Source organism: Canis aureus, chromosome 13 (genome assembly GCF_053574225.1).
Source record: "Canis aureus isolate CA01 chromosome 13, VMU_Caureus_v.1.0, whole genome shotgun sequence".
Classification (NCBI taxonomy): Eukaryota; Metazoa; Chordata; class Mammalia; order Carnivora; family Canidae; genus Canis; species Canis aureus.
The window spans coordinates 19,855,978-19,870,220 of record NC_135623.1 but is presented as its reverse complement, the minus strand read 5'-3'; the positions used below and the strand labels follow the sequence as shown (position 1 = coordinate 19,870,220).

The window sequence follows — 14,243 nt, the reverse complement described above, 5'->3', positions numbered from 1 at the left end:
ACCCGAACACCCGGGCTGAGCGCACGGGCTCCGGGCGGCGGCTCCCGGGCGCGGAGCGTCGGCGGGACCTGCGGGAAGGCGAGGACCCGCCTCCGGCCACCCGAGCCAGCTCCCGCGGCGGCGGCCGAGTGTTCCCGCCGGGCCCCTCCGCCGAGGCCGTCCGCCCGCCCCCTCCCGCCCCGCCCCGCCCCGCCCCGCCCCGCTCGGGAGCTCCGCCCCGGCTTCGCGCTCTTCCGCCTTAGGCAGCGGCGAGGCGGGGAGGGACTGGCTCCCCTGCCCCCGTCCCGGGGGCGCTGGGGGCCGGGAGCGGCCGGGTCCGGGGGAAGCCTCACGTCCTCCCGCCCGCGCCCCCGCTGCAGGCGCCCCGCTCGGGCTCCCGGGGCGGCGGAGGGGCGGCCGCTGGGCTGCTCCCCGAGAGGCGAGAGCGGCGAGCTGGGCCGCGAGGGGGCGCTGCGGAGCCGGGGGACACCCCTCCCTGCCCGCCTCAGTCCCCCGCCCCCTCCCCGCCCGCGCGCAAAACACACTCGCCCCAGAGGCAGCGCGGCGGAGCCCGAGCCGCGGCCGGAGCGGAGCCGGAGAGCGGCGGCGGCGGCGGCGGCGGCACCATGACCCTGGGCAGCTGCTGCTGCGAGATCATGTCCTCCGAGAGCTCCCCGGCCGCGCTGTCCGAGGCCGACGCAGACATAGACGTGGTGGGCGGCGGCGGCGGCGGCGGCGGCGGCGGCGGGGGGGAGCTCCCTGCCCGCTCCGGGCCCCGCGCCCCCCGGGACGTGCTCCCGCTCGGCCCCGAGCCGCCTCCCGAGGAGGCCGAGGCGGACGCCGCCGAGGACGAGGAGGAGTCCGGCGGCTGCTCGGACGGCGAGCCCCGCGCTCTAGCGCCCCGGGGGGCGGCGGCCGCGGCGGGAAGCCCCGGGCCAGGCGCTGCGGCGGCGGCGGCGGCGGCGGCGGCGGCGGCCCGGGGCGCGGCGGGGCCGGGGCCGGGGCCGGGGCCGCCGTCGGGGGGCGCGGCGGCGCGGAGCCCGCTGGTGAAGCCGCCCTACTCGTACATCGCGCTCATCACCATGGCCATCCTGCAGAGCCCCAAGAAGCGGCTGACGCTGAGCGAGATCTGCGAGTTCATCAGCGGCCGCTTCCCCTACTACCGGGAGAAGTTCCCCGCCTGGCAGAACAGCATCCGCCACAACCTCTCGCTCAACGACTGCTTCGTCAAGATCCCCCGCGAGCCGGGCAACCCGGGCAAGGGCAACTACTGGACGCTGGACCCCGAGTCGGCCGACATGTTCGACAACGGCAGCTTCCTGCGGCGCCGCAAGCGCTTCAAGCGGCAGCCGCTGCCGCCGCCGCACCCGCACCCGCACCCGCACCCGGAGCTGCTGCTGCGCGGCGGGGCCGCGGCGGCGGGGGACGCGGGCGCCTTCCTGCCGGGCTTCGCCGCCTACGGCGCCTACGGCTACGGCTACGGCTTGGCGCTCCCGGCCTACGGCGCGCCTCCGCCCGGCCCGGCCCCGCACGCGCACCCGCACCCGCACCCGCACGCGCACGCCTTCGCTTTCGCCGCCGCCGCCGCCGCCGCCGCGCCCTGCCAGCTGTCCGTGCCCCCGGGCCGCGCCGCCGCCCCTCCGCCCGGACCCCCGACGGCCTCGGTGTTCGCGGGCGCGGCGTCCGGCCCGGCCCCCGCCCCCGCCCCCGCCCCCGCCCCGGGCGCAGCGTCCGGCCCCGGGCCCGCGGGCCTGCCCGCCTTCCTGGGCGCCGAGCTGGGCTGCGCCAAGGCCTTCTACCCCGCGTCGCTGAGCCCCCCCGCGGCCGGCACCGCCGCCGGCCTGCCCGCCGCCCTCCTGCGCCAGGGCCTCAAGACGGACGCGGGCGGCGGGGCGGGCGGCGGGGGCGCGGGGGCCGGCCAGAGGCCCTCCTTCTCCATAGACCACATCATGGGCCACGGCGGCGGCGGCGGCGGCGGCGGCGGCGGCGGCGGCGGCGCGGCCCCCCCGGGCGGGGGCGGGGGCGAGGGCTCCCCGGGGTCGCCTTTCGCGGCGCCGGCGGGCCCCGGGGGGCAAGCGCAGGTCCTGGCCATGCTGACTGCCCCGGCCCTGGCCCCGGTGGCCGGCCACCTCCGCCTCTCGCACCCCGGGGACGCGCTCCTGTCCTCGGGGCCCCCGTTCGCCAGCAAAGTCGCCGGCCTCAGCGGCTGCCACTTCTGACCGCGTCGAGCCCAGGCCCGGCGAGGCCCGCGCGCCCGCCTCCGCCTCCGCCTCCGCCTCCGCCTCCCCGGGCGCCCCGCGGCCCCAGCGGAACTCAGGGAGTCTATTTATGAGGAGTCTCCAGACCTTGGGCCGGCGCGGTGACTTGGCACTTCGGGCTCCGGAGCTTGCTTGGGCCGCCGCGGGCTCCGTGGCGCAGGGAGAGGCCCGGGCCTACGCGAGGCAGCCGCCGGCCCGCTCCCGCTCGGACCTGAGCAGCACGCGGGGCGGGGGGCGCCCTCCCGCCCGCCCAGCCTCTGCGCCCCTGCCCCTCGGGGGCCGGAGGACGCCCGCCCGGAGAGGCCCCGGCCCGCGGATTCCGCCAGAAACCCCGACTGCGCCGACAGCTCTCTCCTCCTGCCTCTCCCTCGCTCCTTCCTCAGCCTCGAGGCTCCGCTTGTTCAACAGGATAATTTAAAGATACCTATTATCCGCCTTGTGCTTAAAAGAAAATTCCCATTTGTTTTTTTTCTTGCCGCCCTTCAAGGAAGTTCGTTTTCGCTGAAGCCTAAAGCAGTGTCTACACAGGCGAAGTCGAAGGGAGAGGTTAAGTGAGGGGGTCTCCACAATCCCTGCGGAAACCCCGGATCCCACTACACTGAGGAACATCCTCCCTCTGTTGTATTGGGGTGCTTTTGAAGGAACTTTCCCCCTTTCCCATGGCCGGCTGGGTCCAGCCATCCAGGGCCAGCGGCCCTCTCCGCGCTCTGCTCTGTCCCAGGCCCTGGGATATTTATTGTAGCTAAAAGCAATGAGGTTGGGGTGGGGAGAGGAGGGTCCGGGTCAAGGACTGGAGAGGTGGGGGTGGGGTGGGCGAGGGCACATCCTGTGGCAGGGGGTCCTGTAATTACGTGTAAATATCTGTACAGCGGGCCGCTGTGTGCGTTCTCTGTCCACTGTGTGTGCATTGATTTAGACTTCACTTCGAGGAGACTCTGTGAAATCGTCTGATGGTTTGTGTGGAAGAAAAGAAAAATCTGGCTCCCCCTCCCCATTCCCATCGGTGTCAGTTGAATAAATGTATGTGAACTCCGGCAGTCACCAGCTCTGTCTGCTTGCCTGCACTCCCCTTTCCCCGTCGGGGCTCTCCCAGACACCCGACTCCCGGGTAGAGCGGGAGTGGGGAAGGGCCCTGGGCAGCCCGGACAGGTAAAGGAGGGCCTGGGCTTTCTGGATATGTGGGATATTGTGGCCTGGGCCTTTGGCTCTTCATGGGGCCAGGACTCTGGGAAGCCTGTGACCCCGTAGCACTTTCATTTTCGCTCTGGTCCTAAATGTCTGCCTGGGGTTCTACGGAGAGGTTTTGTTTCAAATGCACCTGGGGATTCAGATCTTCTAGTTTGGACTTTAGCGTGGCCTAGGCTTACCTGGGTGCCCAGGGCTCATGGGCACTCTACCTGTTAAGTACAGTTTGAGTGAATGTGTCTCTGGATGCATATTCTGTATGCCTCTGTGTGCAGAGGTTTTCATGGAGCTTGTGGTTCCTATTTGTGTTTCTGAGGGTCGTCACGTATTCTTTTTGTCCTTCTTTGGGCTGGGGCGGTAAGTTGTATTTTGGGATATCTGTATTTTTATTTCTTTGTGTGTTCACGAATGTGTCCATGTCTGTGATTGTTACTTTTTGTTCTGGGTTCTTAAGAGGAGAGAGATCTCTCATTAGCCACCGTAGAGCCTTTTTTTTTTGGATCCTCCTCCCTCCTGCTGCTGTGGACAGGGCATAACGAACAGCTTGAACGGGGGTGGCGGGGGACTGTGAAACCCCTCTCTCCTCCAGCCTGAGAGGGTCAGAAGCATACTACGAGCCAAAGGAGAGAGGCAGTGCAGTCCTTCTCTGTTAAGGCAAACCTTCCCAACCTTTGAGCCACGCTCACAGCCGGAACCTACTGCCAGGGTGCAAAACCATCGGGAGTCATGGCTGGAGCCATCCATAAGCTCGTGGAGTGTGTCTGGGCTTGCTGCCCGTGCCAGGGATTTCAGCTGGCCAGACTCGAAAGCATGTGGGGCAAGAGGGGATGCTTTGGGTGGAACAAAGATGGTTACTTAGCTCTTTTTCTCTGTACGTTCAACTGAGGACATAGGAGAGAAGGAGAAGTGTGGAGGTGCAGAGCCAGGCAGTTCAGCCATCACGGAAAATAGACACATGCTGAGGAAAGAGGAAGACAGGGTCAGGGAACCAGCTCCGGAGAACTTGAGAGGGTCAGGCAGGGAGAAACTCCACAGGCCTCCTTAGCCAGGTTCCCAGGCATTAACAACTGCTGGAAAGGAGGAGGGAGGTAGAGGACAGAGTGCCCCTAAGGGAGGAGGGTCAGGATCAGGATCAGCGGAGGGAGAAGGCACCAGGGCTGAGGAACTGTGGTTGGAACTCCCAGGTCTCTCCTCTGTTTCCCCAACACGGGAGAGACAAGGTCGGAAGTGCAGACGGTCAGTGCAGCCCCTCTGCGGAGGTGGGGTGCCCTCTCCTCCCTCTCCTTGAGGGACTGTGGGAGGGTGGGGAGGTCGAATGCAGTGGGCCACCTTCCCATGATCTTCTCAAACAAGCCACCAGAAGTAAGGTTACAGTCAGTGGCAGGACGGGAAATGCCTGCTGATACTGGGATGATGGCTCTGGCAGGCAGCTTGGTGGACTTCCGTTGCCGAGCTGGATTTCATTTCTTTTCATTTGAGGAGGTTTGAACATGACCGTGTGTGTTTGCCCTCAATAAAGCATTTTGTAGCTTACATGATCTCATTTACCATGAATATGTCACTCCCAGATGCTAGGTTGGAGCTTCAAGTAAAAGATTTATCAGTTGGCCTTTCCTCTTTAGAAAACTTAGTCAGCCAGAATGCCTATCTGATGGCGGACAGACACGCGACCTACTGCCTCAGTCGCTACTTCCAGGAGAAGCAGGAGATCCAGTCCCCTCAGTGTGTTTTTATGAAAGTAAATGTGTGTAAATTCATCGGAGCGTGTTGCTTGTATCTATATGTCTATCGGAGGGTCCATATCAGGAAGAGGCAGAAACGAGAGGATTAGGGGAGAATGAGATGCACCCTTCCAGGGGCTTCTAAGAAGCTCGAGATCCCAGACCCATGCCTCAGATCCCGGTTTCCCCATGGGTCAAGAAAGGCCAGATCTGGCTCAGATTATGGCTGAGGACTGGGGGCCAGAAAGAAGCCACAGATGCCCAACTGGCCTTGGAAAGTACCAGAAAAAGAATTGCTGTGAGAGCCGCACTACTGAAGGCAGGGGAAATGGGAGCGTGTCTAGAATTGGAGACTCCTTTAGGTTGTGTGCGCCCAGAACCTGTAAATTAGGAACTGGTAAGGACCCACCTGGGAATAGGACCCGGCGGTAGGGAAGAGCAAGAAGGATGAGGGGATTGCGGATTTGTTGGTAGAGCCTTGTGTTTGTTTTTACCCGCCCACTCCCCCAGACCAGAGAGACCCCCTAAGCGGCTCTTTCCCACCCTGTGGGTGCAAAGGGTGGGTGTTCAGTGTAAGGCGGCTTACTTAGGAGACCAGCTCGCTGGGAGGAGACACAGGCCATCCCATCTGGAGCAGCTTCTGTGGGTTCCCTTCCTTTCTGGGTGGAGACAGCTGAGCCTCTACCCGCCCCCCCTCCCAAGAGGCCCCAACAATCGGTGACAATAAGAAAATATCCAGGGCACACCTTCATCTCTTGAGGTGAGAAAAAAAAAAAAAAAAAAAAAGCTAAGAAATCGGCCTGGGGTTCAGAGAGTGCTGTTGAGAGCGGGCAGTTTAAAGGGAAGAAAATTGGCGAATTTCACTGGTCAATTTCACTTCATTTCGTTCAATTTCGTTCAATTTCATTCCTTTTCATCCGGCGCCGGGAGGCCCGAGGCCACAAGGAGGGGGAGGGGTCTTTCCGGACAGAATTTTACCCCATCTTGCAGATTTACTTTCTATGGCTGAGAACAGCCTTGATTCTCAAACTTTTGACACACGCCTTTCAGCCAGGGCTAAGGGCAGGCATTTTTATTTTATTTTATTGAAGGGCGTTTGATTTGGGTGATCGAGGCACATCGGTGAACCTCTCCCTACTTCTCTCTTGCAGCCCAATTAAAGTGGTTAATTCTTTTCACCGCCGATCCCTCCCCATCTTTCTTTTCTCCAGGGGCTCCCCGGACCACCCAGGAGCCGAGTGGAGGTGGGGGCGGACACTTCCCCTCCATATCCAATTTGTTCTCGCCACAGCGGGCGCGTCTTCGTGGTTACAAAGCGCTTTTCCCCTGATGACTTTTTTCCCCTTTTCAAAAACACTTCTCCCTCTCTCCCCTTCAACTAGCGACCCTCCCCAGGCCCACCCCTCCTCCCTCTGCGCTCGGGTTTATTTAAACTTCGCCTCCTCCAGAGCCGCCGTAGCGCGCACTTAATGAAGTTGAAGGCTCGGTGCGCCCGGGTGAAGAGGGTTTGGAATCCGTTGAAAGGGGCGTTTTTGTGACACTGATTGGGGCGGGGGTGGGGGCGGTCGCGGACCAGACAATGACCGATCAGGCGGGTTTTCCTTCGCATAGGGTCAGGCGAATAAAGGCGCCGACGCTGTTTAAACGAGGGACCCTGCAAGAGAAAGGGAGAAAGGGTTTTGAGTGTGGAGCGTGCCTCGTAGGATTTCGAGCCGTTGGAACTGGCAGCTCGCATAGGGTCTTTACGGACCGGATTCGGAATGAATTTAATTCCGACCCCGCGCACCCGGCCAAAGAGAAGAGAGGCGAGTGTGGGTTTGTGCCTAGATTATTACGATGCGGGGTTCCCAAGGTTGTCCAGGCTGAGGACTGGGGAGGTGTCCAGGAGGACCGACCGGCAGGACGGGACCAGCTCCCGCTTGCCCTCGGGGCGGGCGCCCGGAGCTTCCTGGAGAGGCGGGGAAGGAGAACTTGAGGTGGGCTCAGGTCACACCGGATAATTCGGCCTCCTGGGCTTTTCCGTCTATCAGGGTGTTTTGAGAGCAAAACAAATGTGACTTGGGATTTCGCAGGAAGATGGTTCTGTTGTGCAAGGCCGGACGGACGCGTACCGACCGCGAGCTGCAGGGAGGACAGGCGTCCCCAGCTCCAGTCTCCGCGGCGAATTTTTCCGCGAGCGCGTGGGCGCGGCGCGGGGCGGAGCGGGCGCCGCCTCCTTTCCCAGCCGGGAGCCGGGCGCCGGGAGCCGGGAGCCGGGAGCCGGGAGCCGCGCGGGAGGCCCGGACGCCTCGGACGGCGGCGAGGCCAGGCGGCTTCCCGGTGCCGGGCCCGGGGCGCGGTGGGCGCCGGCGCCCTGGGTGCCCCCCGCGGGGCTCCGCGCCCCGCTCTCCGCCGAGCGCTGCTGCCTTTTCGCTGCACACGGACTCGGAGCGGAAGCTGCCCGCGGTCTGCGCCTTCGCTTTGCTCCCGGCGGCGGGGCCTACGCGGGCCCCTGGGCGCCTCCTCGCCGCAGCCGTGCTCCTGGAGGGGGTCGGCGGCTCCGCGGCTTCTCCTGCGCCCCGGCTGTGGGGAGGCGCGCGGCCGCGGAGATGCGCAGGGCTGCCGCTGCAGGGGTCCCGCGCGGGCCGCCGCAGGAAGCCGGGCCTGGGGGTCGGGCTCCGACTCCCCGGCGTTGGAAAATCTCCTTGGACTGCTCTCCCCGCCGGGGCATTTCTGTCTAGGCAGGGAGACGCATTGCGGTCGGACGGCTTTGAGGACTGGGGAACAATATGTTTGAATCCGTCTCTCTGATTCGGTCCTTTCCTAAAAATCACCACTGTCTTGAAAAGCATATTTCAAGTGAGCTGTGTAGACGCTGCCAAATAGTGTGAGTGTGTGGAGGGGCGGGGAGGGGGGGGGGCCGCTGAGGGTGCAGGAGCGGGGCTTCCTGTCGCGTTCATTCCCGCTGCTTGCGGAGCGCCCTCGCGGCGCCCGCCTTTCCCCTCCGGCAGGTGTCGGTGCTGCTGGGCAGGACTCCTGGACCCGGATGCCCTACCCCATTCGGATGCAGGTGTGTCGGTCCCCGCTGGGTGTGGGGAGATCCCCACCCCCCTGCAGCCCACTTTGGTGCCTCCCTGCCGCCAGGGTCACCTCTTCTCCCGGGCCCTGTGGGTTCCTGTCTGAAGCTCAGGGTTCTGTGCAGAGGTTTCCATCTTTCTGGGCCAGTTTTGGCCTCCTCAAGAGCCACCCCATCAGAGGGCAGCCGGTGAGGTTATCGCTTCAATTAGCCTCAGAGCCAGGCGGCAGGAGCCGCTTTCTGTGCTGGAGCCGAAGGGACCAGGCCTCCATCGCACCGCGGACCAATTGCGAGTCCCGGAGTGGATCCAATCCCTGTACGAGGAGTCGGATCCCGGGGCTTGCAGGGCTGGCTTCTCCCCAGCTCCCAACGTCCCGGTGGCGCTGGCCAGTCACGCTTTGTGGAGCCGCAGTTAAGGGGGAGGATGGAGGACCATTCTGAGTGTCCTTTTGCAGACCCATGGATCTTCGGTGCAGCAATGCGAGGGCAGATGCGCTGCTAGGCCACTTGGGTTCCGATGAGCTCCAGGCAGCAGCAGCCCTGGCTTCTGATCCGCGTGCCCTGCACCTGCGGCCCTCCTCCTCTGTGGATCACCTGAAGATTGTGAGGCCAGCCTCAGGGCTTAGTCTGTGTCCAGGAACAGTTTTCCCGCCTGAGGAGTTACCTGGTAAGGATCAAACACAAGCAAGTTTAATCGCCCCCCAGTCCTGGAGATCTTTTTCCTCTCTGGCTTCTTCCTTCTTTCCACAAATATTTGTTGAGCGCCTAGTGTGTGCTAGGCATTGTGCCAGAGATACAAGCAGCGAACATCTGCCTAGCATCATTACTCTCCATCAAACTTAGGTAGTTGAGAACCAAAGGAAAGGCAAAACAAGTGATTATCACCATATTTGAGGTTAAAAAAAAAAGTTTGGTGTTTTAAGAGTTAAGGATTGCAAGATTTCTACTTTACGATGATGGTTCCAGGTATCACAGCCCAGGGGTGTGTATGTGCTCTTTGGATATCTGGGGTCTGTGACTGTGTATATGTTTGTGTATGAGAGAGGACCTGAACATAGCCGTGTGTGTGGGTGACCGTGCTTAGGAATATTTGTGACTCTGCGCTACCACGGATATTTGTGACTGTAGCAGTGCGAGTCCAAGAATGTGGACCTCCCTCCTTGGGTGGCGGAAGCAGACGCTGGTGGGTGTGGAGGACTGAGGTGCAAGGGTTAGGAATGGGTCTCTGCACGGGTGTGTAGAGGAAGAGGCTTGAGTTTTAAGCCTCTTGACCAATATTCTTCTAGCAAAGACAAGGGCTGTCCATCTTCTCCCTACTTCCTTCCTCACTGCAGACAAGTCTGGGAATGCAGAGTACCCAGGGAGGGTGGTGGGGGGGGGGCACAGCTACTTGACCAACAGTGGAGCAGGCTGGTCTTCTGAAGCTCCTGCCTCCTCCCTTTCTTGCTGTTGTCTAGCCCTCTGAGCCTGCCTCCAGTTCAGGATGGCTCCGTTGTCTGGCCTCCGACCTGCTCTCATGCCAGGTGCTCCTCTCATGTGAGGCACTAGGTGGTCCTGGGGAACTCCGGAGCCTACCCTTCCATTCCCGGGAAACTATCCTCCTGCAGCTATGGGGTGGGTGTGATTTGTGGAGCCAGAAACCCCGAGTCTGCAAGGTTTCCAAGGCTAACAGAGCTGATGGGCAAACAGGTCTGGGGGGTGGGTAAGGGTAGGAATTGCCTAAAGTTGCTCAGCAGGATGCTGGTGTAAAGTCGGAGCCTGCAGCCTCCATGCACCAGCATTGATAACTGACACATTAGGCTAGAGATTGTGAGAAAACTGAAAATCTAGCATCTCCCCTTACACTCTGGGGAAACTCAAGTGTTGTCTGGGCTGTGAATCTTCTGAATCTTCCTTCCTTTCCAGAGACAGAGTGTGAGCATCTTCAAGGTCAAGTTGTGGGAGAGCAGTCAATTATCCAGATAAATCGGGGCATGAAATCTGTTGCCCTAAAGTGAACAAGGCACAGGCAGCAGCTGGGAGTAGTGGGGATGAGCAGCAGCGTGCTTTCCACCATGTTCTGGGGTCCTTGGGGGTAGGCAGCTTAGTGGAAGGCTGGGGACCCAAGCTTGGCTGCGGGGAAGGAGTTTGGGGGACGGTTGGTCAGAGTTTTCTAGTCAATCACTCTTTCCCTTCAGTTTTCCCTCCTTCCCTTACTTCGGAGGTGAGTCTGTTGTTGAATCTGTCAGCCAGTGGGCCCACCTGGCTCCTCCGAGCCTTGCTTCCCCTCCCCTATTGGCCTCTAAACCTTTCAGGCCATGGTGAATACACGAAGGAAATCGGGGCGCGTGGGAAATCGCAACCGCTGCACATGTGCTAGGCATGCAGCAGTAAGGATTCAGAGTTATACTTACCCTGAAAGGTGACGGAGATCAGATCCCTCTTTCCTCTTCCTTCTTGGTCTCTATTTTAGAACCTACCCTGAAGACGATTATTTAATACTGCCGGTTGAGAAGGGGAGGAGGAGAGAGGATTCGTGATCCTAGCCAGGGTGCTGACTCTTGTGATGTTGGGCCAGCAGTTCTCACCCTCATTGAGCCTCAGTTTCTCTGTCTGAGAAGTGGAGCAGGACTACATTAGCCTGGACTCAACTTCTGAGTCTGAGGTCAGTGGCTCCTCCCAGCTCCTCCCTCTAGTTTGCTGGATTTCTCCCCCCTCCTTCAGCTCTCCCTCTGTAGCGAGGGTACAGGATGGGGCACTGCTAGCCTGCTACAGGTTATGTGGGGACAGGGGGACTCCGGGGACACAGGCTAGGTGGCTCCCTCGGTGCTTCCACTACATGGGGCAGGGAAGGATCCCCCTTTCTGGATGTGAGGGGCTTCCACCCAAGACTGGGATTTCTCCTCCTTGGCAGGGCCAGAGAGAGGTGGCCAGGTGTCCGTGGATGCCTTGGTTCCTCTGTTCTGTACAAACTTGGCTCCTTTGTGGGACACAGTGTGGGTGGATGTGAAGGTGAGTTCCCACCTGGCAGCCCACTGAGCTCTCAGCCCCGGCCGACGTATGCCTGCCCTGGCACTGGGGCGGGGTGGCATGGAGTAGAAGGCTGGCCCAAAAATGTGAAAGGGAGCCACCCCCCACCTCCTTTGACTCTTATCCCTGTTCACCCTGGCCCCCCTTCCCTTGGGAAACCCTGGGGGAGTGTTCCAGTGTTTAGGAGGAGGCAAGAGAGACAGGGCATGTCACAGGAGCTGGACAGCTGGACACCCCTGTACAGGGGTGGTGGTGCAGGGAAAACAGTCCTAAAGCCAGAGTCGGGGGAGGGGGCTGTGGCTCTGCCCCCAGTGCCCCGTGCAAGGTCCAAATGGAGAACTTCAGATTTTGTGAGATTGTAGTGAAAGCACCCGAAGCCTGGGAGGTGTCTGGGGGATCGGCTGGCTGCTCGCGGAGACACATCCGCAGAGTGGGTGCCGGCAGACCGAGATCTAGAGGACCGGGCAGGGCCAGGCGGAAGGGCTGGGCTCCGTGGTCGCCTCCCCTGGAGCCGGGCGGCCTGGGGCTGGTCTCCCCTGCACTTGCGTCCAGGAGTCTTGCTCTCGGATGCGCTCGCGCACCCACCTGCATTCTGGGAGCACAGAGAGCCCCAAAGAACACTGCTGGGAACATTCAGATGCAGAAGCTCCTGAAAGGCGAAGCCCGGGAACAAGTCCGCCAGGCTCCCTGCTGGAGGGCGAGAGGCGGGAGGTTCCAGAAACCCTCCCGACGCGGATCCCGAGCGCCGGCGGGGCCCTGCCACCTGGGGGCGCCGCTGCCCCCCGAGTACCCGAGCGCCGGGCGCTGACCGCCCTGACCTCGCCCCGCCCGCCCTGACCCTCCCTTAGCGCCTGGTTCTGCAAACGCCCGGGCTGAGCGCCGAGCGGCCCGGGGCTGGAAGGGACTAGAAGGGATGATGACCCCGCGGGGCGCGCCGACCCTGCGCCCCGGGCAGGATCCTCACCGCCCGCGATGTCGCACCAGCCGGTGCGCGGGGCCAAGCCTGCTGCGGCTGCTGAGGCTTACCTGCCCCCTTGATCCGTCGCCAGAACAGGGCCTCGCCCCCACGCCCACCGCTGCTACCCCCCCCCCCCCGCCCTTTAGGCCAGTTCTGGGACCTCCGTTGGAGGAGAAAGCCCTGCGGGTTTTGCAGTCTTGGGACAAGGAGTGTACAAGGCCGAGAAGGTGGCTGTGGGTGGGGAAGGAGGGTTCCCAAAGGGGACTGATTCTGAGGGGCCAGGGCCATGCCTTTCTGCGCCTGTGTACCCGGCCTGTAACAGGCCTGGCTGCACCCCACCACCTGCATATACACTGGCCCCTCTGTCTTGGGGCAACTCCACCCTCCTTGGGCCCGGTGTCCTCGTGTCCGTGTCCTCCTGGGGAATGAAATGAGCTCATCACCAGGCAGCCCTCATCGCTGGCATGTCCTTCCGCATGTACCCGGCAGCCTCAGTTCATTTCAGGAGTCTTTTATGACCACTTTGCGCCTGGCCTCAGCCTTGTGCTGGGGATCCAGTAGTGCTGACTAAAACAGATGTTGTTCCTGGCCTCAGGGTGGTGGTGATCTAGAGGAGTAGAGGAAGAAACACAGATGTGTCTCTGATTAAAAGTGGAATATAGGTTCTGAGGGAACAACAGCTGGGGCTTTGGCTGAGAAGAGCTGAAGAATGTACCTGGAAGGTGAATCGCTCCCCAACTCTGCTAGGCTGGAACCTGTTGGGACAGTAACTGACACCCAGAGCTCCATCCTGTTCAGCTCAGACTCCGGGTAGAGCTCTGACCATTGGAATTGCCAGTCTTGGCAGCTCAGGGAGTCAGGGTTCCCGGCCATCGTCCATCCCCAGAGAGCTCCTTGACCACCGCCAGGTGGGGTTCACCCTGCATTCTGACACCCTGGGCATCTTTAGGCTTTTTTTCTTCTCCCCAGGTGTGGAAGCCAGGCTGGCTTTGGGATATGAGATCCCTTCAACTCGGAGATCTCTTTACCTAGCATGGCATCTGGTGCAATAAATAACTTCATTAAAAGAATGATTCTAGGAGTCTCGGAGTCTACCCTTTGATGAGCCCAAGAGCCCAAGAGCCAACAGATTCTCTGTTTCATGCATCTGGTTGTCCCTTCTGCCCCTTTCTATTTGGTTCACTCTTAACTCAGGTGTCACCTCCTTCCAGAAGAAGCCTTCCCTCTTTTCTCCCTATTCCCCATGCCTGGGCTTACATCCTGTCCTCTGGGCTCCTACCCAGAGGAGCTTTTAAAGAATGTACTGTGGTGTATCATTTTCTGCTCCCTGCTCCACCTCCCACACCAGACTGGGAGCTCCTTGAAGGCAGGATTTGAATCTAATGCATCACACAGTTGCCAGCACATAGCAGAAGGCCTGGCACATGAGTAAATGAAGCAACCGTGGGTCTGGAAGTGGTCCTAAAGTATGTCACGTTGCCAGAGACAAGCCGAGTTAGTATTCAGAAGTCTGGTCCTTAATATTAGAGCACAATGGTACAGGGGCAAGGTCTGGGGGCCCTGAGCCCCCGTGTAGTGAGATAGCCTGAAGGGAAGGAGGGGCCTTTACTCAAGGCTGGTTCATCTCCATTCCAAAAGACCCCTGGGCTCTTCAGCCCCCTCTCCTGCCATCCCCACTCTCCCACAGAGCACATCTGTAGAGGAAGCAGGGCTGGGCTTCCAGAGCGGCCCAGAGATGAGTGCTCCCAACCCAAGGGCAGAGGCTCCAAATGCTCCTTGGGAGTGGGACCAGTGGGGAGAGGGGGGTATGGGGAGAGGGAGTGGCTTTCTGGGGTGTGGACAAAGAGCTGACTCAGCTGGGACCCCCCACCCCCACCCCATGGGTATCTTTCTATGGGGTTGGAGAGGACTCAGCTTGTTTTTAACTCCTTCCTGACTTCTAGGCTCATCTGACTACCCAAATGTCGGGAGACCTAGAGGAGAAGAGGTTTTGGTGTAAAATCCATATTGGGCAGAAATCATCTCTGAGAAGGGAACTTGCAGCCCCAGTGTGGGAAAGCACTAGCTCTTCACACCCC

The 14,243-nt window shown here is 61.1% G+C and overlaps 1 protein-coding gene across 1 annotated transcript; it reads left to right on the top strand.

Annotated features, from left to right (window-relative positions):
• The first annotated feature begins 223 nt into the window (after positions 1-223).
• On the top strand, positions 224-3,274 carry FOXD2 (forkhead box D2). Its single transcript, XM_077845039.1, has one exon. It carries the CDS (start codon positions 606-608, stop codon positions 2,196-2,198), a length of 1,593 nt encoding a protein of 530 aa, XP_077701165.1. The 5' UTR covers positions 224-605; the 3' UTR covers positions 2,199-3,274.
• The last annotated feature ends 10,969 nt before the right edge of the window (positions 3,275-14,243 follow it).